The sequence below is a fragment of the Grus americana genome, chromosome Z (assembly GCF_028858705.1).
Source record: "Grus americana isolate bGruAme1 chromosome Z, bGruAme1.mat, whole genome shotgun sequence".
NCBI classification, from domain to species: Eukaryota; Metazoa; Chordata; class Aves; order Gruiformes; family Gruidae; genus Grus; species Grus americana.
The window spans coordinates 15,331,766-15,354,704 of NC_072891.1; the positions used below are offsets into that span (position 1 = coordinate 15,331,766).

General features: G+C 36.8%; 1 protein-coding gene across 3 annotated transcripts in view; it reads right to left on the minus strand.

Annotated features, from left to right (window-relative positions):
- RICTOR (RPTOR independent companion of MTOR complex 2) overlaps positions 1–22,939 on the minus strand; it is a 91,143-nt gene that overhangs the window by 6,233 nt on the left and 61,971 nt on the right. For all 3 annotated transcript variants that reach the window (XM_054808888.1, XM_054808889.1, XM_054808890.1), the window contains 14 exons: positions 22,286–22,421; positions 21,473–21,672; positions 20,275–20,401; positions 13,258–13,422; positions 12,725–12,801; positions 12,534–12,612; positions 11,769–11,878; positions 10,528–10,615; positions 9,650–9,742; positions 8,634–8,740; positions 7,711–7,940; positions 5,909–6,929; positions 2,238–2,415; positions 883–967 (listed from right to left, as the gene is read on the minus strand). In XM_054808888.1, the coding sequence (XP_054664863.1) occupies positions 883–967; positions 2,238–2,415; positions 5,909–6,929; positions 7,711–7,940; positions 8,634–8,740; positions 9,650–9,742; positions 10,528–10,615; positions 11,769–11,878; positions 12,534–12,612; positions 12,725–12,801; positions 13,258–13,422; positions 20,275–20,401; positions 21,473–21,672; positions 22,286–22,421 (2,696 nt within the window). The remainder of the gene's footprint in view (positions 1–882; positions 968–2,237; positions 2,416–5,908; positions 6,930–7,710; positions 7,941–8,633; positions 8,741–9,649; positions 9,743–10,527; positions 10,616–11,768; positions 11,879–12,533; positions 12,613–12,724; positions 12,802–13,257; positions 13,423–20,274; positions 20,402–21,472; positions 21,673–22,285; positions 22,422–22,939) is intronic.

Below are 22,939 nucleotides of genomic sequence, written 5' to 3' on the forward strand. Positions count from 1 at the left end.
GCTCTTCCCTGGGTGGAAGATATCAAACAAATACAATTTTGAATAACAGTTACTTTACACTGAAACCTAGCAACGACTGAAAAACACTTGCAGGAAAATCAGCTTTATGTATTACATTAACAACACAAAAGAAAACATAAAATCAGTAAGGTATGTCTACTTGGATGTTCCAAGTGCTTGTAATAAAAGTTCCAGTTAACTAGGAGGCAAGACAACAGCTATCCTATGCTACTTTAGGATTAGTTTCAACGCTTTTTTTTCAGTTATCCTACTGAAAAGACACATGTTGCAATCCTACAGATTTCTTGACTACCCTGGAGTAAAAAGGAAGTGCATTCCAGAACAAGCCAGGCACTACAGAGAACTTGCAATTCTCTTGCATCATGGCCCATCACCTCCACTGATCAACTGTCACAGCAACATCACAGGTGTGTAATTCAGAAAGTAAATTTTGTCTGACACCTTTATTGGTTCCTATAAATTCATGTATAATCAAAGGGAAGCCAAAATGTAACAGCTCAATATGTATGTGGCATACATATTTTGTCTTAGCTTAAATTTTATTACTTTAATGCAGTATCACTACCAGTCTTCGATTAGCATTAGCTCACATTATAATCAAAGATATGTAGACCTTCCTCCTTTGTTTATCAGAGTGGGACCAAGCTTATGTTGCTTTGATGCAACATCACATTCTCTCAAACTAATAAACCAGGGAATTAGTGGCCTGCTATCCTAAATCCAGAACACAGCTATCAAAAAACTTAAACAGCTAAAGATAACTTTTTCTGTACAGAAATATCAACAAATAAACCAACATCCCACTCCACCCAATGTACAAGTAAACAACAGAAAGGTACAGGAGAGGAACAAAACCAGTACCTCCTGCATCAGGTGCAAAGACCCTAGCTCCACGGTCATCAAACGGAGGCGTGGTTTTCTTCTGGAAATACGGAGTTTCCTTTACCTGGAATATTCATGTGAAAATTAAAATTAGCACAGGTGATAATTATTTATAAAGGAAAAAGATTTTATGAGGAAAGAAAGTGTTGTCTGTTTCTTCAGGAAAAAGATCTACTTAGGTGAAGAAGTTAAGAATGGGCTCCTGAGTACTAAAGAAAAGCCAATGAGAAAAACATGCATTTGTGAACGAACATTTCTTAAGCAATATTTATGAACAGTCAGTAAATGTTAAGAATATAGTGGTGACAGGCTGTGAGGAAACCAGTGACTCAGAAGTGGCTATTAATGATCTCTCCATGACCACTCTACACCACTGGAGATCTCAGGAGAGCAGTGCAAAAACACTCAGGACATCTGAAGTGTACCCTGTAAGGTGTTGGAGAGTCGAGATCTGTCTCAACTCTGCAAAAAGAGTTGAGACAAGAAACGAGGCAACATAAATACGCCACAAAGACTCTGAAGGAGAAAGAAAAAGTAGTCATTTCATAAAGGGGGAACGGAAGCAGGTATGATGCAAAAAATCTTGCCTTTGTTCTAGCTTTAGTAATTTTTCAGGATTAGTAAGAAAGTAATTTAGATTTGAAATGCAAAGACTAAGTAAACTAAAGATAAGGAAGACCACTGATTTACCTTTGACATAGACCATGTCCTGTTTTTGATAATTAAGTAACAGAATATTAAACCCCACGATGCATCAGTTGGGAATGTGTTTTAACAAAGTAGAAGGAGGAAGGCAATTGATAAGACACTTAAAATTATCTGGTTTACCTTAGATATATACATCTGTGAGGTTAAGTAAAGACAATATAATTTAATGCTGTGATAATATATATACACACACAAAGAAATATTTATTCCAGATTATGGCAGCAGGAATTTAACTGTATAATTATGCACATCATTTATGGTTGACCAATGAACATATCCATTAGTTGGCTAGAGAGGTATTAACAAATGTCCACAGACTGTGCTAATTTAGTATAAAAACTAGCTGTCAACTAAAAATCTTATGACAGCATATTTTTGCTACCATTGTTTAACACTCTTCTAACCTAGTCTGTGTCATTATTTGCCTAATAATACAAAACAGACTAGGACTTTTTTTAAACAGGGTTAGAAAAGAAACTCTTGTTCTCCAAAATACATTCCTTGGAAGTACCACAATCCATTTTCCCTCATTTCTCTAGATCTAAGCTATTCTGATGAAAATGCAACAGTTGACTACCTTTCAGTATGAAAATACACATGAACCCATTAAGTTATCACATACATACCTGAAATATTTCATTGATATCCACTGGGAGAGCAAGGCCAATATAATCATCAGAGCTACCATATGTAGCATTAGAAACCATGGAGCGAACAGAAGAGGAACGGTGAAGTGTGTTTTGGTTAATAGGACTTAATAAGTCTTCTTTATCTAATGAAGCATAACTTAAAGCTTTCATGAACCTGTAACATTGAAATAATAAATCACAACATTGGTAAATCTCTCATTCTGGCACATTACAAGAAAGAAGGACTCCTGACACAAAGACTCTACTCATTTTCTTCTTGTAGAGCCCAGAGCTTGTTACTCTGTCAAATTACAGCTATAGGCTCATTGTTTTTTTCTGTCTCACACTGCATTGCATGGTTTGGCAGTTCCTCGGGTAAATTTTTTTTATTTGAAAGATAGCAGGATGGAACTTCTGCTTGGAGGGGCTGCCAACCCTGCAAAGCCACAAATTTTCTCCAACTTACCAGGCTTCAAAGATTTGCAGCCTAGACATGGTCAGTAAAGATTCAAGCTTTTAAACTGTCAACTGCCTCATTTTGAAATGTACCTATACGTAGAATGTACCTTCCCTGGACATTCACAAACTCGAGTTGAGCAGGCACGTCCCTGCAAACACAAAGCTTGAGCCTGTGAAGGCACCAGTGATGCAAGCAAGCAGCACTTTTTTCCTGTACTCTAAAAGAACCACCCATTAGGTCACGCAAGAATGGAGGAAGAATTTGCTCAACACGAACACACAAAGAACAAAATTGAACGCAGTGAGCAGAGCTGACTGTGACAAGAAGCCCAAGGAACAAAGAAAGAAATAGGTTGGGAAAATGACACAGGAAAGAGGAAGCTGGACACCAAGTCCTCAGTGCTGATCAGCGTCCTAATGATGGAAATTTCCCATCTGGCCATCTCTCATTTTACTTCTCACTGAAGATAAAAACCTATGTATGTTTTCTGCTAATCACCCTATGCAGATGGTCTATATGCAGTGGATAAAGCCTTCCTAGGAAAAAAAGACACATCTGAGGAACAGTAAATTTTTATTATGTTACTGCAAATTATTATACACTGGGAGGTAAAGTACTGTTAGAAACATTTGTTTCTTGACCTTCTGCCTTAGAAATAATTTTCTATCATTTTCTTAGATGGACAATTAAAATGTCTTTTTATCCCTGATACGTTAATAGATTTATGCTGAGATAAAAGTAAATTATCAAGGTTTGACCATGTAAGGTTCAAGCCATTATTATGCAACAGGAATGTGCAGAACACAAATTATAGGGCATCAATAGTTTTCTTGCTACTAACTAATTCTGACCAATGCTAATGACAGTAGCAGTGGACTTAAAATAAAAAAAAAAGCCATACTTCAAAAGGATGAAAGGAAATGGCCTCAAGGGGCGCCAGGGGAGGTTAGATTGGATATTGGGAAAAATTTCTTCACTGACAAGGTTGTCAAGCATTGGAACAGGCTGCTCAGGGAAGTGGTTGAGTCACCATCCCTGGAGGCGTTTAAGAGACACATAGACATGGCGCTTCAGGACATGGTTTAGTGGTGGACTTGGCAGTGCTAGGTTAAGGATGGACTCGATCTTAAAGGTCTTTTCCAACCTAAATGATTCTATAACCTAGTAAGTTACCAACTGCATTATTTCCATAGTAAAGCATTCTACAATTACTCTCAATATAAAATCAACGATAGAAGTATTAATCCTAAACATTCGTCCCTGCTTTTCCTGGAAAAGCTAACAGATACATTATTAACAGTGATAAACACCAGTAAGTTTTCATGAAAGCATGTCTCCAGGTGATAGGGTGAGAGCCACAATCAGGATTTGAGACACACACATTAACATTTTTGGTTAGTCTTTAAAGCCAGAGGTGGAAAATTGAGCCACACAAAATAATTTATGCAAAGAAATAAGCTTTTCAACCTTTAAAACAAAAAGAATGACTGGAAACATCACAAAATTCAATTTATATCTGTTAGTTGCTATGAGCCCATTAATTTGTCAATGAAGCATGAATCAAAGATTTTTCCGAAGACTGACAGAAATATGTCCATGGCACACTAAAAGGACAGAATATTACTTTCCAATTTATTACTTAAAAGAGCAGTTAAGGACAGTGCTGACACTGTGCTGTAACTAGTAAGAAAAACACATATACTTGCTACATAATAGTCTTCCCAATCAATTATATTAGTAGGCAACACAATCTGGCAATCTCTTGTAATATGTACATCTGTGATTTTTTTAACCTTCTCAGGTTAAAAAAGCACTCCAGCCATTTCAGTTCAGTGTTAAACAGGTCATCTCAAATCCTTGAGCCTAACCACTGATACGAGAGATCATGAACAGCTAAGCACCACGAATGCTGTTAGTATTACATTCATGCAGAATCTCAGGACTTAAGTTCACTGCAGCAAGGCTGCTTTGCACATCAAGGGCATGACTGCATTACTACAGCCACAACAGAACCTGTACTGCCACTGAAACGACACCGATTTGCTCCTGCATTAGCACAGGAAGCCCGTGACTGAGCAAGAACAGCCCTTGTGATTTCCAGGATAGTGCAGCTTAACTACTGAATCATCTTTAATTTAGTCAGCACACTCAGTCTAGTTCTAACTTAATTGAACAAAGGGAACAAAACTTATCTTTATGGCATCTTTGCAGAATCACGTGAAAAACAACAAATAAGTGTTACTCTTAACCAGGACAAAAATGCATAGTAATAAACAGGCACTATATACACTCAGCTGGGTATATGGAGTGCAGTTCAGGGACTGGGCATTTGGTGTTCTGTGCAGTAGGGAGGTGACTAATGTGCTGCTAGCTTCTCCCCTTTCTCTCATCTGAGAGAAGATATTTAGGTAAGAACAGAGGTAGCAAGTGCCCTTCCCCTTTCAACAGCAATGTGAAAATCCAATGCACTAACTAAAAGATGATTTGAAAGGAAAAGTTTGGTAGAAGAACTTTTAAGATAAAGTTGTTATGCACTGACTGTAGCTGCTGGGAACAGTGTCAATGTCATGAGCTAGATATGTTATGTAATTACCCAATTAGTCTTCAGAACATCTAATATTATTCAAAAATAGAGGTGACATTGCCATCTAAAAATAAACGCTATGAGTAAAATCTTTGCTCTGTTATAGCGAAGAAGCCAAACTGACATTCCTATCAGTGGTACCAGTATCTCATCACTGGCCTCAATGCCACAGTGAGCACAAATACAGCATACTGGCAGAAGTCCCTGTCCTAAAACCTCACCAAGTGACATCAAGAAAATTCTCTTCTGAAATATGGCTCTGACTACATGGGCAATTTTGTGTGATTGCAACTTTAGTAATGTTAGCAGGGTAATTGCACTGAAATATTAAAAAGGTTAAACAGGAAGCAAATGTTATAAAAGGAAACAATTTCCTTTGTCACTAACAGCATTAAATGGGCTCAGGAAAGCTATGAAAGCCAGGCTTCTCTGACAGCACTTACGAAGTTGAGAACTCCTTTTATATTAATCTCCTAATATCAATATTCCTTTCAGTGAATTTATGAATCATCCTGCAATAACTGTCACTTTTACTTAAAGTTATAAAAGAATATTAGAAAGATACTTTTCTTATTTAACTGCTCTTACAGCTTTGAAGTACGAAATGAGCACATAATCTCTTACCGGCTTGGGGTCAGCCGAGAATCCAGGCTGCCAGACTTCATGGTAATAGTGTCAGTAAACAGCACATCCTTTGCTGGAGATGCTAGGGCTTCTGAGTGAGACAATGAAGGATGCATTCTCTGCTGTTGTAAGCGTTTTAGTGTGGCATAGCCAAAGGCATCTCGAGAACTTGTGTAGCTAAAGTTATAGTCAGCAAGACTTTTTATTGTAGCAAGAGAGGGAGCTTTAAGAGACTGGGCTCTTCGGGGAAGTGTATGAGAAGACCCTGGTGGTACCAGGGATACAGAGTTGGATTTTGAGAGGGGCAGGTGGTTAGACTGTGGTGTTGAACAGTGACTTGGTTTAACTGTTTTTGTGCTTACCACAGTACTCAGACTTCCGCAGTCAGTATCTATATTTGTAGCATCCACACCTACAGTCTCCCTCGAAGGGCTAGAGCTCATTGAGCTTATGCCACTTGTTGTGGTATCTGTATTAAAACTTAAGCTACGACTCTTGAAATGTGTTTGTGTAGTACCATCTCCTATTAGCCTTTCTCTGCTTGTGTTTTCCCGGTGAATTTCATTTCCAAGACCTTTTGGCAGCTTCAGATCATTTTCTCCAATACTTGGGGTACTATCAGTATCTTCCACGTGCTTAGTTCCAACAAAAGAAGTTTCTAATCGTAAAGTTTGGATTTTAGGAACTCTGATGAATTCTTCACCAGCTGGAAAGTCTATGCTACTGGAAGGTTCTGTTATTGTACGATTTCGCCTCAGGCATGACTTACTGTCAGATGTCGTCAGCTTTCCTCCTTTTGGATCACTGCTACTTCTGTGTTTTTTATTAGGTAGAGTAAGAGAGTTTAGAAAGCGATTTTTCACAAGTCTACTAGAAGAAAAAAAAGGAAAGGGACTACGGTCTTTGTCCTTTGAAGGTCCAGGTCTGTCATAAAATATTTGTTCTGCATCTTCAGTAATATCTAAGAAGAATGTACTAGTGGAAGTACTACCAAAACGGTCATCCTCCATGATGAACATACCTGAAATTATATGAGAAAATGGACATTTCTTCAAAGCATATAACCATATTCCCAAAAAGCAAGCAATCCTATAGAAGCCAAAATGGGAGACTATGCTATTTACTGCAATTTTAATTCATCATTCTTTCTGCAGAACTTAGCAGCGTAAATTAAGTATCTTGAGGAGTGCCTGAGCTGAAGGTCTCATTGCTTCAGAAGAAAAGCCACACTATCTTATTTCAGTGCAAATAGCCAGCTACTAGGATTACAACCGATATGCTCCTTTAATGATATCTAAATACGGTCTATTTCTGGGTTTAAATTCCAAATATGCGTAGCAAAATTAAAATATATTAGATACTCAAAATATACAAGAATTTAAATACAGCAATACTCACTCTGTGTATACACAGAGAATATATGTATTTATATTCTAGAATATTCCTTTGAGGATCACCAAGTAAATGTGTCTTTACACTTAAGCTTGGAGATTTCTGCAGAGTATTACAGCAAGCTGCCATGACTTGACATAAAAACTAGTAACTACCCCATGTTAAAACTTCTTACTTTTACACCAAATGTAAAAACTTAAAACACTGTTCTCTTCCCTCTCACTTGTCTACCACTATCTGAACGCATACAACTGTCCCCTTGCTTGCACTCTTCTCTCTTGCAATACTTCACAGCATTTGCCTGAATCTCATTCTGCCAAACGGCTGGTAAGAACACCAAAATACTGTTTTGTGGTGGGGGGTTTTTTTGGGTATTTTTTTTGCTTGGTTGTTTTGATTTTCTTACTCACTTGAAGGAGCAGATTCGCTTTCACTGTTATGCCTAGAACTGGTGGACTCAGAGTTCAAGCTAAGAGTGCTGGGTATAGAAGAAAGTTCATTGCAGAGCTGCTCCATGTCATCAGGGACCACTGGCCAAGGCTGTCTACGACTGTGTCTCACTGCATCCCAGTTGTGATGCTTCAAAATATCACATCCTTGTTTAGTTTTGGCTATTAGACCAAGCACGTAGACACAGGTTCTGTATTTAATGTACATACAGAAAAAAAGAGCAACAATGATAGCTTCTAATTTAACTAATTTATCTTTTGAAAAAAACCCACCAAAATCCCACCATTTTCAAAACAATTCAGCAGAAACTTCACAAAACTGCCAAGTAGCTTTTTCTTCATTTTCATTTGTAAATCAAAGGAAGCTTAAGAAAGGCACTAAAATGTCTGAGAACAATACACTATTCAAAAATAAAAACAAATTATTACAAGACCCTCATTATATAAAGTAGAAAAGTACCTTTTTGTAAATAAATTAAAAGAACAAACAAAGAACAAAATTACAAACACTAATGCACTAGCAATATTAGGCAAATGACCATCTATTTATGCTTTTAAAGATTCAAAAAAGGTATCAAATAAAAATGATGGAACAATAGATTGGTTTTAACAGAGATATAAGTAGCAAATATTTTAATTGTTTCTTAAAAAAGGAGAAAAGTAACATGTGTCTTTTCTCATAGGTTTCATTTGCTTACTGGATGTTCTTTCTGACTTCCTATACAATTCTGTGATTGTACAGGGCTGAGATTGATACTCAATGATCTATAATAACTGATTTCCAAGTAGGTGCAGAACTATATTCATATTAATTAGATAAGGCTATTTGAAAGCCTATGACAACCACCATCTGTAAATTTTATGTATAAATCAGATACACATACCCTCTAACAGAGAGAACCTCACAATGTTGGGCAAGTGCCATTATGTCAGGAATTACATTCTCCTCTTGAAGCAAGTTAAGACCCCAATTTGATGATCCAATATTGCCCTGGAATAGAAGTTTTTCAAGTAAGTTTTGATTTTGATGTGATCTGCAGCACTACTGGTGTAAAGCTTTTGACATTTTTGTTTCTTGATAGTACAGTTTTAAGCCACATCTTCTCAAAGCAACTAGAGATTTGAGCACCCTTTTTGGCACTTCCTAGTTGTGCAAATCTGAAAAAGGTCTCGGCACACTATGTAGAGTAACTAAACTCGCTCATGGTTAACTACTACGTGTTCCTCATTTTACCAGTTCTACTACAGCCAGCAGTATGACCTTGGTTTACTCTTTTTACATTCCTCTTACACAGGCATTTTATTACATACCTACAATATCTTCCAGTAACAGTCACCTTGGACAAATGTTCCGAAATAAACTTTGAGGAGGACAGGAAAGAAGCAGACAAACGGTTGAGGTGACAAAGCAAATTTAGAAGTGTAGCTTGGATAGGCACAGAAACTAGGTTTCCACCTATCTCAAGTACCTGTGGTGTCATAATCATATATATTTACAGGCATCAACAGTAACAGCCAATTTTCTTCCAGAAACACTGAATTTTGGATCATTGCAGTAAATACATTAAAATCAGACCACAGCAACTTCTAACTACTGGTTCCACACTAATATTGTTGCTACATGTGCCAATCTGTTCCTTTTATTTGTTTAAAAAAAAAAAAAGACAAAAAGACAAAAAGACTACTAAAAATCAGAACAAAAAAGGTGCAGTGAACCATTTTCAACCGAAAGTCCAGTTAGGATACAGAACACCAACTTTGAAAAAAAAAAAAAGTCACACACATTTTATGACAAAAACCCTGATCAATCATTTTATGGGATTTTGCTTAATTATGTCAGAATCAAGAATCATAACAGAACTCAAAACAACTGTAAAAAGTTTGTAAATCTATTACTAACCAAGGCCCAAAGGGCTGCTTTCAGCTGCTTAATTCCTTCCCACTTGTCCAGCATTGGGGAACGAACAGTGTAACTTAGATCTGTAACAATACTCTGAAGGAGAAAAACAGAAGAAAAAACCCCACTCAGTTGAAAATGAAAAAAAAGATCTCAGTCAAGCAGGTTCTCTTGCATTTTTAATAAAAGGTAAAGCACTAATTTAAAGTATGCACCCTAAAATGAACAGTGGTAATCCTGGAATAATATGCATAAACAGAAATGATAATGCAAGTAGAAAATTTTAATGCAATCACTGATTGCATCAAGTTAATTCCGATTTTATAAAGATAACAGGTTAATCAGACTAACACACTGCAATATATAAGCTTTCTCTTGAACTTTTCAACTATCACATTCAATTACATTACATTGTCTTGCAAACTCACATTAAAAGTGAATTCATTTAAGTAACTATAAACTGGCTTAGAGTTTGTTTTCTTAGCTTTTCAGGATCATAAAATAAGATTTTATTCCCTCATCTCAATGTTTTTGTATGCATAAAAGGATAGGCACAGTTTTACTTGTCTATGTACAATTCACACACAGACTGAAACATTATTTCTATTGGTGAGTTGCTTTCCATTTTAAGATTTTGTGAGCTGTTTTAAGAAAAATGTTGCAAGATATTTCTCTGATATTTCAGTATCAGAAAGGAATTTTACATGATACCAGATGACAAAGACTGTCTTCACAACTTTTTGGCCCCATGTAACTTCACACTTTCATGATTCAACTTATCTGGCAACGACTATTTAGATGCCATCTCTTTATAAACATATTTTAAAAGGGTTACAGTACTTTTAAAAATCTTTCAAGTTATAAATAGTTATAATCCTCACCTGAGACTCCAATAAATGGCAGCCTGTTTTATGGTGCACAAGTTGGCCATAAAGGTGAACTGGCAGATAGACATGTGGTCGCTGCAATCTGGCAGAAAGAGAAATCATGTTTTCCCAGCAATTCTGACATTTTCTTTTAAAATATATTACACTGTAATGTAATACAATGAGTTATTCTGTTTTTCTTCAGAAAAAGACTCTTGGAGGAAAAAAGAGGAGAAGTCGTTGTCCTTCTTAAGCAGTGGGGCCCAGCACTGCACACAGCATTCACGGTGAGGCCACACCAATGCTGAATACAGCAGGATAATCGCCTACTTTGGCCGGCTGGCCAGTTTCAGCTCTAATTGAGCTTTGCCTTTTGTGTCTTCTCCCTGCTTATACGAACCACAGCTCTATAATCTTCCTGTGAAGCCTGACCTTGCTTCCAGAGAACATATGATTTCTTTTTCCTCTTGACCTCCATGAGGAGTTACCTGTCCAGCCACACTGGTCTGCTGCCCCTCTTGCTTGACCTACAACACAATGGGATTGCCTGCTCCTGTGCTTTTAAAAGGTAGTTCTTAAAAAACTGACCAGAATTCATGGACTCCTAAAGCCCTCAAAAGCAGATTCCCAGCATACTCTGCTAAACAGCTTCCTGAGTTTGCTCTCCTGACGTTCAAGATAGCAACTCTACTGTTCTTTTTTTTCCTCATTACACTGAACATTTTAAACTCAACCAGTTCATGATTGCTGTGGCCAAGACGAGACAACCACCTATCATCACATCTCCCATGAGTCCTTCTCTATTCACAAACAGCAAGTCTAGGAGGGCATCCTTCCTAGTTGGCTCACTGAGTACTTGTGACAAGAAGTTCTCTCCTACAAAAATCAAGAATTTCCAAGACCTGCTTGTCACAGCAGTATGGTATTCCCAGTTGATGTCTGGGAAGCTGCAATCTCCCAAAAGGGCAAGGGCTACCAATCCAGAAATTTCTCCCAATTGCCTGTAGAATAACTTATCAGTGCTAACATCCTGGCTGAGTGATCAGGCATTTCAGATAAGCTCCTAAGCCCTCCATGCTACCAGCTGCAGTGTAAGTGTTCCCGCTAGCATTGCCACCCTCAAGTGATGCCATGTCAACCCTTGGCTTGGCTACCGCAATCTTGTTGGTATCCCTTTCTCCCATCAATTGTAGCTTAAAGCTTTATTGGATCATCCCTGCCAGTTTTTGCCCAAAGATGCATTTTCCCAAATTTACCTTTGGTTGCTCCGACGAACATAGTTATCACCATCAACAGGTTTGCGGTATGTTGTAAGTGCTTCATTAAGTTGTTCTTCGATCAATTCAACATACTTTAAGTTATATTCCTAAAAGAAGAGATAAAGTTGACACAATACATTTAGTGGTTTATGGTTTTATAGTAGAGTACTTCATAAGGAGGGAATAATTGAAGTGCTCTTTAAAGAAGGCTGAATTTCTTCATGGTCTGAAAGTGAGGCTCACTGAAATTACCGCACTTCGTACATATAATGAGGGTGCAGAGTTGACAATTGATTTCATAATTATTTTAGTGAATTTGTTATAAAGGAAGGAAAGAAGGAAATAGTTCACATTTGACTTTAACCTGAATAATCTCAACAGACCACCATGCATTTCAGCATTCCTACAGAAGTGACAGCTTATTCCTGTTGGCAATTTTTTTATTAACTTATGAGACCAAGGACCTATTTTAGAAAGTCACTACACTCCTGAAATATTTGCTGAAATATTTGCTGAAATATCTAAATTATATAAAATGCCTACATAAATCAAAAACATGTATGTATGGAGGAGCTATGAACTTGAAGTCCCTGTCAACCTTTTTCAGCAAAATCCTAAGTCGCTGCGGTAATAAATGTATTTGCATTAGCAATACATGTATATGAATACGCAGTATTTTTAAGAATCTTCGACCTTTTAAACCTGCATATTCACACCCTTCCCCCTTCTAATATCAAACACACTTTTTATTCTTAGTATTACCTTTTGCCACTTTTCCATTTGTTTTGTTACATAACCTCTTTCATTTAGATATGAAAACCCCTTTGGGATAGACAGAAATCTGTAAAGTAACATCAGACAGTTAGTACTCCGCTTAAATCACGTAATTTGAATAAAAACAAAAACTTATTTGTTTCCACAGTGTAACATCAAACAGCATATTCACTATTTACCTTAGTAGTAGAAGCAAACCCTTGTCTCCAAGATGAGAAAGAGCTGGTTTCATTTGGATTAGGGCATGAAGATTGGCCTAAAATAATTTAAAATGCATAAGGTGTATCTGAGCACTATATAATTCTGAAAACTACAACAATTGCAACAATCTGCCAGCAATGAAGTAGTTTTTCACAAAAGAAGCAAACATCACTAACCTCATCCTAATATTACCCACTTTAGGTACCTTCTGTCATTAAATATATATTACTTCACAAAAAGTATAATGATCAAATTAGCTGAATTAGTCTCAATTCATAAAGTAGGCATAATCCAAAAATTGACATTTTCTTGCAATTAATACTGCAGTATTTTCAGCAAGGGGGTGGAGGGTGTGGTTCTATAAACTATTATGAAGTCCATGAATGACAATCAAGAAAGGAAACTGTCAGTAGTTTCTTACATACTTTTACTTTACTACTGGGGGAGGGGGTGGGGAACAGCTTACAGAGCAGCATATCACAAAGAGGTTGAAGAGGGAAAGGATGCTCACCTTGTCTTCACATGCCTCATCTAGAATATCAAGTGCCTCAGAAGAAATAGTTTTATTTTTATCGTGTAACTGGGTCACCAGTAACTCAATCCCCCAGTTGCTGAAGAACTCTACATTTGCTCTCAGTAATACTCGTAGGTGTTTTGTTGCATATAACCTGCAGCTCTGCAAAAGAAAGAAAAATGCTTTTTTGAATGGAAGAAAAATAGCTACTGTAGTTAATGATTTATCGCTTTTAAAAATACATTTCAATTACCATATTTTACAGCAAGCAGCTATGATGCACACCTTATGTATTAAAAGTACAGTCTATTAAAGAACTATTTCTATCTGATCAAATAGGAAATTTGAGTCTGAGTCACAAGTAATCTGGCCACTGCAGGTCTCCTTGGAAAGCCCTTATCAAGTAGTTATTCACTGTAACAGCACCACACAAAGTCATGAAGATTAGCAGGAAAAATACCTTGTAATTGGCCCATGGCATTGCATATACTTTCACATATGAATGTTTTGAAAAAAAACTTTTAACAGGCAAGCATTAGAACTTCTGGGGAATTTATTTTAATAATTTTAAAATTCTTTCCCAAAAGTATCTGATCTTCAAAACTTCTCAGAAAACCTTCTAAGTAGAAAAACATTATTTTCTGTAATAAGACAGTTTCCCGACACTTAGTTTACTACTATGAATTTCTCCAAGTGACAGCAGAATGAAGTAAGTATCCTGACTGTTCCTGTACTGCAGTTCAAAACTTGCTGAATTAACAGCATAAACTTGTTAACACCATTTTCTATTAGAAAAAATACATACAAAATAGAAGCAAACAGGCTTAATCTATAAGAAACTGCAGTGTTCTAGAGTAAGCACAGAACAACCCTGACAACATATGTTTACTGGGAAAGTTGTTATCTATACTTAGACAGGCATAGCTGGAAAACACAAAATCAAGTGCTTAAATCTTTATTCAGGTCTTCAGTTCCTACACCTTTAAGGCTATGACAGCTACAACCAACTAAATTTTCTATAAATTAAAATATAAATGATCTACATTGGGATGCATGTGAATATCTGTACTCCAAGAGACAGGTGAATTGGTCCAGGTTGGACAGCACTACCTAGGGTTAACAATATCTTCTGGATTGTTCCTTTGCCTCCAGAAACACTTGGCAAGCAGGACTAGATGCTATCCTGTGCAACCTGCTCTAGGTGAACCTGCTTTAGCAGGTGGTTGGACTAGATCTCCAGACATCCCTTCCAACCCCTACCATTCTGGGATTCTGTGACTTGAAAGAAAACCAGAGTAGGAAATGTGAACGTACACAGTTAATTTCAAAAACCTTGTCTCGTTATTTCAACTTCAAATATCATGTGCACATTTTGACTTAATATACAGAGGCTTATTTTCTGGAGAGAAAGCAGGAATGACATAACGCACAAACCAAGAAAGACTGTAACAGTGATTCTGACCACTGACCTAGGCTGCACAACCACTTTGAAATGGTTTGCATCCCATTAGTGGTATGCCTTCTATGTGGAATAGACAACTAGCAGCATATTTATTAAAGATGAAAACATGAGCTATTATGCCAAAATGATCACTTGATCTAGATGTTAAGCCTATGTACTATGAAACAAGAATCCAGTGTCATGTAGTTCAAGTGTTAAAATCTGTCTATAAAGAATTGTTGTTACTGATATAATACGCTCAGTGTGATACAGAGAACAAAAGGTAATAATGTTCACTTCCTGAAATACTTCCTGAATGTGAATTAATCTATCCAGATAGCTAGTACAGAAGTCGAACAATTTTTATTTTCTGTTTGGAGAAGGAAAAGATAAGAAGGAACTCCTGACTCTAATGGGACAATAAAACAGCAAATAAAATTCACTACAGATAAATTTGAAACAATGAGCTAAAGCAAAAAAATAATCCCAGCTTTACACACACCGCAGGGTCTGAGTCAGCTCTTTCCATCCAGGGAAAAGATCTTGGGGCTAATATTAGTTAGTTCTGTGGAAGCATTAGATAGAAGTTCAATGGCAACCAAAATCACTTAAAGTAAACAGAACAAAATGTGTCAGCATTGGCACTAGGTACATCCACTTGGTGTTAACTTGGACACTGTACAGTTCTCGTTTTCCTACCATCATCAGAAAGAAAAAGAACAACAATTAAGAAGATGTAAATAACAGCAGAACAGGGTTTTACGTAACTGAAGATACGGAAAAGGGTCTTTACAACAAGGAATGACTCAGACTAAGCTGTTCAAGCCTCAGACCTGGGGCTGCAAAACCACTGCATGCATTTACAACAGTTCTAAAGCCTTCAAGCAAGGCCACAACATTTGTGCAGCAAAACCACCTGTATGCATTTCCCAGATCAGAGGGGCAAAGCCCAGCATTGCTTTTCCACATGATGCAAAATCCTGGAATGTTTTTACTTTTGATGAGAACTGATAGAAAACCAGTGTAGGGGGATATCTGAGGAAAACAGACATTCCCCTCTTTCCCTCATGCATGAACTACCTGAAAAACATACATAAAGCCCTGTACTAAATCTGTCAGAAGATTCTTGCTTCTTCACTTCTAAGGGTCTCAAAGCCCTTTAACAGTAAAAGTCAGTCAGAGGTCACTAGGATCAGATGATTCCATAGAGCCAGCAGGATGTCTACCACTTAGCCACCTATGAAGACAAAATTTTAGGTCATGAACTGCAGCACTTGAAGACACACTGGCTACTCCACTGTTTGTACTATGAACTTGCAGCAAGGCAGCTGAGGCAGTATTTGCTTTAGCATGAAAAATCAAAGCACATCTGGAAGTAGGTTAAGATGTGCATCTGCTTCACTGATCTGCAAGCATATATTACTCTGTAAATGTTTTCATTGTATACAGTCATCCCAAAATGCTACTCTCCCCTTCTAACACTAAGCTGGCTACAGAAATTACTTTTCCTTGTTCAGAGACACTCATTAGCAAATAGCTAACAAACCTACTTCATAACTGAGTAACTTTAAAAGGTATATGAGGCTATACCCTCAGTTAGCCCAATAAAAAGAACATCTTCAGCTTTTGAAATAAACAGATAAGGTATTTCATTAACAAACATCTCTGGGAATTAAAATTTCTTAAGAGAAGAAGCCTTACTGTAGATGGTCTTTCTCTCTCAAAATATCTTTTCAGAAATTATGTCTAGTCCCATACATTTTTATTACTTTTAAACAGAATTTAGGAGGCAGAGACAGCATATAGAATAAAAACAAAAATTAAAAAAAAAATCATGATTTGTCTTCTGGATTATGAATTAACACAAACCCTTCCAGAGGTTACTACACAGGCTCCACTCATTCTACTAGGTCCTCATCAGAAGTCCTTGAAAAGGGAAGGTGGAAGGATTTGTAAGTACCTATCTGAATTGAACTGCATGTAAATTTTTAATCTCGGGATTCACTTGTCCATAGTGACAGAATGTCAGTTCTGGTAATATTTAAAAATATATTCTCCTTATGGGACAGAGTAGCAAGTAGTATAAACTATGCCAAATTTCAATTTTTTTCCTACCATGCTTGATAAATGAATTTTCTTTTCCTGTTGACAATGCTGCTGTTTCAGAATTCCAGACCATAAAACCCAGAAAGTGGCAGATACCTTCCCCTAACATCTGAACAGAGGTACTTCCAAATTACTTCTCAGTCAGTGGAACTGTCCACGCAAATACCTGTCTGTTCAGTATTTCCATACTCTTCCAGTATCTTATCTCTCAGAATTGACAACTATTTCCACCTCACATGAGTACTTTAATTTCTGGAACAGACTTGTAATTTCACCAATTACAGTTCAAAATACTGCTTATACCACTAAGGATACAGCTAACACCAGAATAATCAAAAGATTTTATCCTTTGGATTAGCTTTTTATACTTTGATCTCCTATTGGGAGCATAAACACTGAAGACAAGCATTTTGTCCAAGAGGTAATACTGCAATATTGCGTACACCAGGTGTTACCAAAGGGTTCTTCTACAGGTCAACATGTTGCTTTTTTGTCAAGTAGTACTCAGTGAAATTTTTTTTACCAAATTCCATCAGTTCAGTTTCCACCATAAGAATGTATAGGGTTGGGCACATGGTAAAACAGGAAAAGAAAACAAATTTTATCCAAGAATTAAATCATCTGTAATTGATACAAATGTAGGCCTATTTCTGCTGGCTGAGACAGTCCATTCTATTTGCCATTTTCCTCTTTTAGATTAAACATACAAAATATTTCCCTATAAATTCCAAGAATTCCAAAGAAGTCAACTAATTCAGGAAACAAAACACCCCAAAGTAGTTTTATCCATCCCTCAGCGTTCAATATGTTTCACAAAGGAAGTCAGGCTCTCTAAGAGGTTCAAACAGTAAGCTTTCCCTCTGTTTTAACATCCTGGTAGTAAGATTCATTTACATTTGTGATGCACAAGCAAAATTTAATTTTATATTTCTTAAATGTGTTGTTTTTTTTTTTAAATGAAAATACTGAAGGGATTCTTATGGTATTGCAGCATACAAACATCAGGGTACAGTCTCACCCAGTGCAACACTGAACTCTACTAAATAGTAGAGTTTATGCTGCAACACATCTCAGCTATGAAATATGAAATGGCTATGGTTAGAGACCTGCTATACATGAATGCACACCTAAATCTGATACTAAGGACTATGGACCCATATTGTGCACATATGAGAAAGGTTACACTTTTACTTACAGAATAAGACAGTGCTTGGCAGTTGAGAAGATATATCCCAATAATTTCTATTCTTCTACATTTCAGGCGACTGCCAGAAATAGACAGTTACTTAACCCCTCTGCTGCTTCCCTAGACAATGTTGCCAGCCCCACACATCAGTGAGAGACTGGGAAATGGAAGCATTACAACTCAGAAGCCACAGGCTACTAATGTAGGTTGAGACCTTAAAACATCATGGATGTGAGAAGGTATCAGTGTACCTGACAAGAAAGATCTCCAACTTTAAAACTAATTATTTAGGTTTGAGCTCCAAAATTTACATCCTTAAGTTTCTGAGCTTGCAGAATGTCTCTTAGCTTTCTCCAAAGAGTTCTACTTCAACATCTGTCAGGGTCTGACACTAAACAGTCAAGGTAATGTCAGTGATCAGATCATGATCTCTAATCCTTTTCACAATCCCAAACAGGCCAGAACTTAAAAGGGTAAACCTGGGGGCTCTACAAGCTTCGTTAATCTCTAAGATGTTGAAGAGTGATGTCTATCCTCTTCATATCTGAAGTAAAAGAAGTGTTTGCTACCTATTGTTCATTAAGCTGAATTACAAATAGTTGGGAATTGTATTTTTAGCTATCATCACTAAAAGCAGCAGTAGCTCTCAACTGCTTTCTGGCTTTTTATGTGCTTGGGACAGTACAGTCAGACAGTATCTGCACCCCACTTCAAGCCAGTCTGCTTACAGCTATGATACTTGTGTCAGAGTTGAAGGCATTCTGTTTGTTTCCACCCCACTCTCCTCCCAAGATAAAAAAAAAAAAAAGTTGAAAATTAGGCGTTTATAGAACACTTGGATGGAGATCAACCCATTCCTACCTTAATAAAGCTTCTGGTGTTAAGTACTGGATGCTTGAAAACATTTGGAAGTATCCCTCAAAACAGAATTATAAGTCTTCATACTTTAGATATCAGAATCAACAAATCTTTCCCAAAATCTAAACCACAAACCTAATTTATAATGAAATGCCTCAAGTTATTATTGAAACTGTATAGTTTGTTGAAGAGACTGTAACAGCAGGCCTGGACCCTGTTCAAATTGTTAACTAGCTGCATTGGGAACAAACAGAAATGCTGGAGTGCTCTTCCCTCAGTTATGGCCCCTTTTTTGAGGTAAAAATAGCTTGAAGGTGGTGGAGGGGGCAACAACTACTGTCACGAAATCTCAATAGAAACAGCTAAATGAAGTTCCGCAGTCTAAATTGCTCTTAACTGACAGTCATCTAACAGGAGCTTGGAAGTCCAATAAAGACACAGGCATGTGTCCTCACAATGTATTAACTTATGTTTTCTTGCTCAAACTAGGAAAAAAACAACTTTGGAGAAAGGAAATCAAAGTTACCGCTTCAATGAAAGGTCATTTAAAAATTATTCTGTAGGGAGCTTCACCCTCTTCTTTCAATGAGTCATTCCTTCAACCCCAACTATCTTCACTATTTTCAGGCTCCACTCTTTACCCATAAGAATCATCCTATCTTTGATAGTCTCAAAGGAATATCCTCTCTTTCTTTCCCTCTCTTCTTCCAAGATACGATGAGACATTGAAAACTAGCATCTACCTTATTCCCTCTTGTGTCCGCTCTAGAATACATTCTACCTTGTCCAGTGACAGAGGAATAGCTCTCCCTGAAGTAATGAAAATTCTTTCCTAGTTAGATTTCAACTTACTCATTGTCATTTCCCAGACATCAATGCTTGTCTACTATGTTACACCTCATTGATTTCTCTTTTCTTAAAAGTTCAACAGCTTTCTCTCCCAAGTCTACATAAGCCTGTTTTATTTCCACTCACCTTCTTTGATTCAGAAGTACAAATCCCAGTGCCTATTTCTGAACCACCCTCTCATTCCATGAGCTATAGCTTCTTCTCAGTTCTACCACAGTAACCTCAATCATTATCAAAACAGTATCTACCACTGGAAGGTTAACCTGTTTATTACTGCTAGAAACACACATTTCTGTTTGTGAAAACAATACCTTCACGACTGATTTAGGATGTCTGCTGACCTTGACAATGATGTTACGCTTGGTTTATGCAAAACTTTAACCCCCTTCATACATGAGAGAAATCTCTATTTGAATGGCTATTTCTTGAGCACCAGTACAATATACAGTGTGAAGGTCACAGCAAATTCAAGAACTACATGAGTAGAAGTTTCACTTCTCCGTCATATACCTTGAATAACAAAATAAATGTCTAGCGGCAAATAACAATGGAATGTAAGTTGAATCAAACTTACATCAGTTGCTGCGGTCAGGATTTTAGAAAGGATGACTCTTGCTAACCCATCTCTGCTGTAATCCAAACTAGAAACAGTCAATTTTAACAAGTGATCCTGGTTCTTCAAAGAACAAAGATTAAGAAGACTGGGGGCAAGGGGGAGGGAGGAAGGGAAGGAAAAGAAAATAAAAATTAGTATTTGAACCCTCTCAAACCCATTTATTTATTCAATCAATAATTTAAACTCAAGTCCTTTGAATTAGACTTTCATTTCTATAAATGCAGAATACAAACTAAGTTCTCCTATGAAATGGAGTAACTTATAACTGTTAGAGCTGTTCAACTCAAATGGGGACCAAACCAACCACTAAATTGCAAGGAGAAAAAGCCCAAACCAACATTTTTATAATTGCTGTGTACTAATTTTGTCAGCATACTTTAATTAGTGATTATGAGTACAAAAATTAATGTTCATGAAGCTCTGTGAAAAATTCCTCATTGCAAATCATTCTGTGTATAAAGTTTGCCATAAGGTTAGTCCTATTAACTGTCTACATTTTACTGTAAACTAAATTTTCTGAAGCCAGTAAAAACTTGCATTCTAATAATCAATGAAGACAACTTAATTAAAAATAAAGTACATCAAAACACCTGTATTTTTGTTTAAGTTTTACTTTATTTAAAATAAACTGGTATTAGCCACTAGCCAATTTACTCTTAAAGGAATGCAAGTTAGTTTATACCTGAAGAAAGTTCAAATTTCACAGCTTCACTCAAATACACTGGACTGAAGTTTAGGTACAACATGGATCAACACATTTTGCAAACACGATGGTATCTGCCAGTTTTTGGTGCTTTGTGTGGTTTTTTTGGTTTGATTTGGGTTTTGTTGGGGTTTGGGGTTTTCTTTCTTCTTTTCCTGTCTTTTCAGTACAGTATCATCCTTCCTGATATTGATTTCTTTCAGATAGATATGGACAGGAAAGAGTAAGCTATTTCATGACACAATCACCCTGTCTGTTCAGTAATGACAGACTAAAAGACCCCTTCTTAAAAAGAAGGCCAAAAACCCTCACAACTGGGGATCCTTACTTGTTAAGTAAATCAAAAGAACTTTAAAGTTTTCAGCTTTACAGATTGTGGTCCTCATGCAGAGTTTACAATTCTCATCACTATTATACCCATAAGCACAATTCAAACAGAATAAAAACACTCACCATTGAAAAACATTACATTTTTCAAGCATTTTCACTCCATGGGGGTGACAAGAGAGAGTACCAAAAAATAGAAAGTAGTGCTGGCTAAGGGTATTTAGTAACCCATTATTTTGAAGACTACGTTCAGGTTTCATTCCTGATAAAGAGTTGAGCCAATGGACAATATCTTTAACCAATTCCTCCAGGTAAGCTTGTCCATCCTGGTAACAAAAAGAGTAATAGCACTTACTAGTAACAAGAACTGTGTCTCTCCTTTACTGAAATCCATCATTTCTTAAAATGAACACACACACTACAGGCACAAAATAGAAATGCTGGGTGGCAAACTGCCAAACACATTTCAGACTAAAGAAAAAGGTTCAAAACAAATAAAAAGAGTTTAGCTTGGAGACATCTTAGGACCAATTCTATTCTTTCCAGGAAAAGGATTGTTCAGTGACAATTTCTCTGGCCTGAGGCATAAAAGTCTTTAGCAAACAAGAAGAAAGAAGGTAGAGAAAGGAAGGGTATACATAGCAAAAACTAAAAACAACCCCCAAAACCAACCAAACAAAAAACCGCCCAAACTACTCTAAACCCTAAGCTGCATTTAGTAAAGCTGAATTTAATAAAACTTCTACTTAAACACAGTCATCTTCCTCAGTGTCTCATCCGGACAATTTAAGGTATTAAATTATATTTCTTAATTACACTGATCATTTTACACTTAACGCCCAAAAAGTCTACAGAAGTCTTTACTAAATTTTAAGTTTTTCCCTTTAAGTGGCATACAGCAGAACTACTCCTCCAGTCTTGCAGCTGAAAATTTCTTACCTCTTCTGATTCAAGAAGAAATTCAGTAAACTGACAACCCACCACAGTGAGCTGCTTAGCCTTGGCATATTCCACATCCAGGTTGGCAAACAGTTTACTGCTGGGCTTGTAAAAATACAGTAATCTCCTTACAAACCTATGGAAAGGAAAAAGAATTTGCTATTTTTCAGTATGACAAGGACAGTCTCACAGTACAAAATGGTGCTGGTAGAAAAGATGTGTTATCACTAAATTAGCTGATTGGCAATAAATTTTCATAAGTTATTAAGAGTAGCAAGTAGCTATCCAGACACAATTTCAGAGATGCAGTTGTACTGTGTGTTATAAAGGGGTTTCTATGCCATGACTTAAAAGAAGCAAAAGAACTTAATCTCTGTGCTCTTAGAAACCATAGCTTCCTTCTCATTCTCATGCTTGTAATTTATTACGCTGTAATTTATCCAGTGGTGAGTTTCAAGGACTGTACTATCTAGACTTAAAGAGCTAAAAAAGAATCCGTGACATGAGTTTTCTTCAGCTGTAATAGTTAACGCTTCTGTGAAATATACATTTTTGTGTTCTGCCAGGAAAAGGCCGTACTTACTTAGCAACAGTATTTTCATTCACCTCACTTAAGCATTTCTGAAGCATAACACAAGTGATTGCAAATGCAGT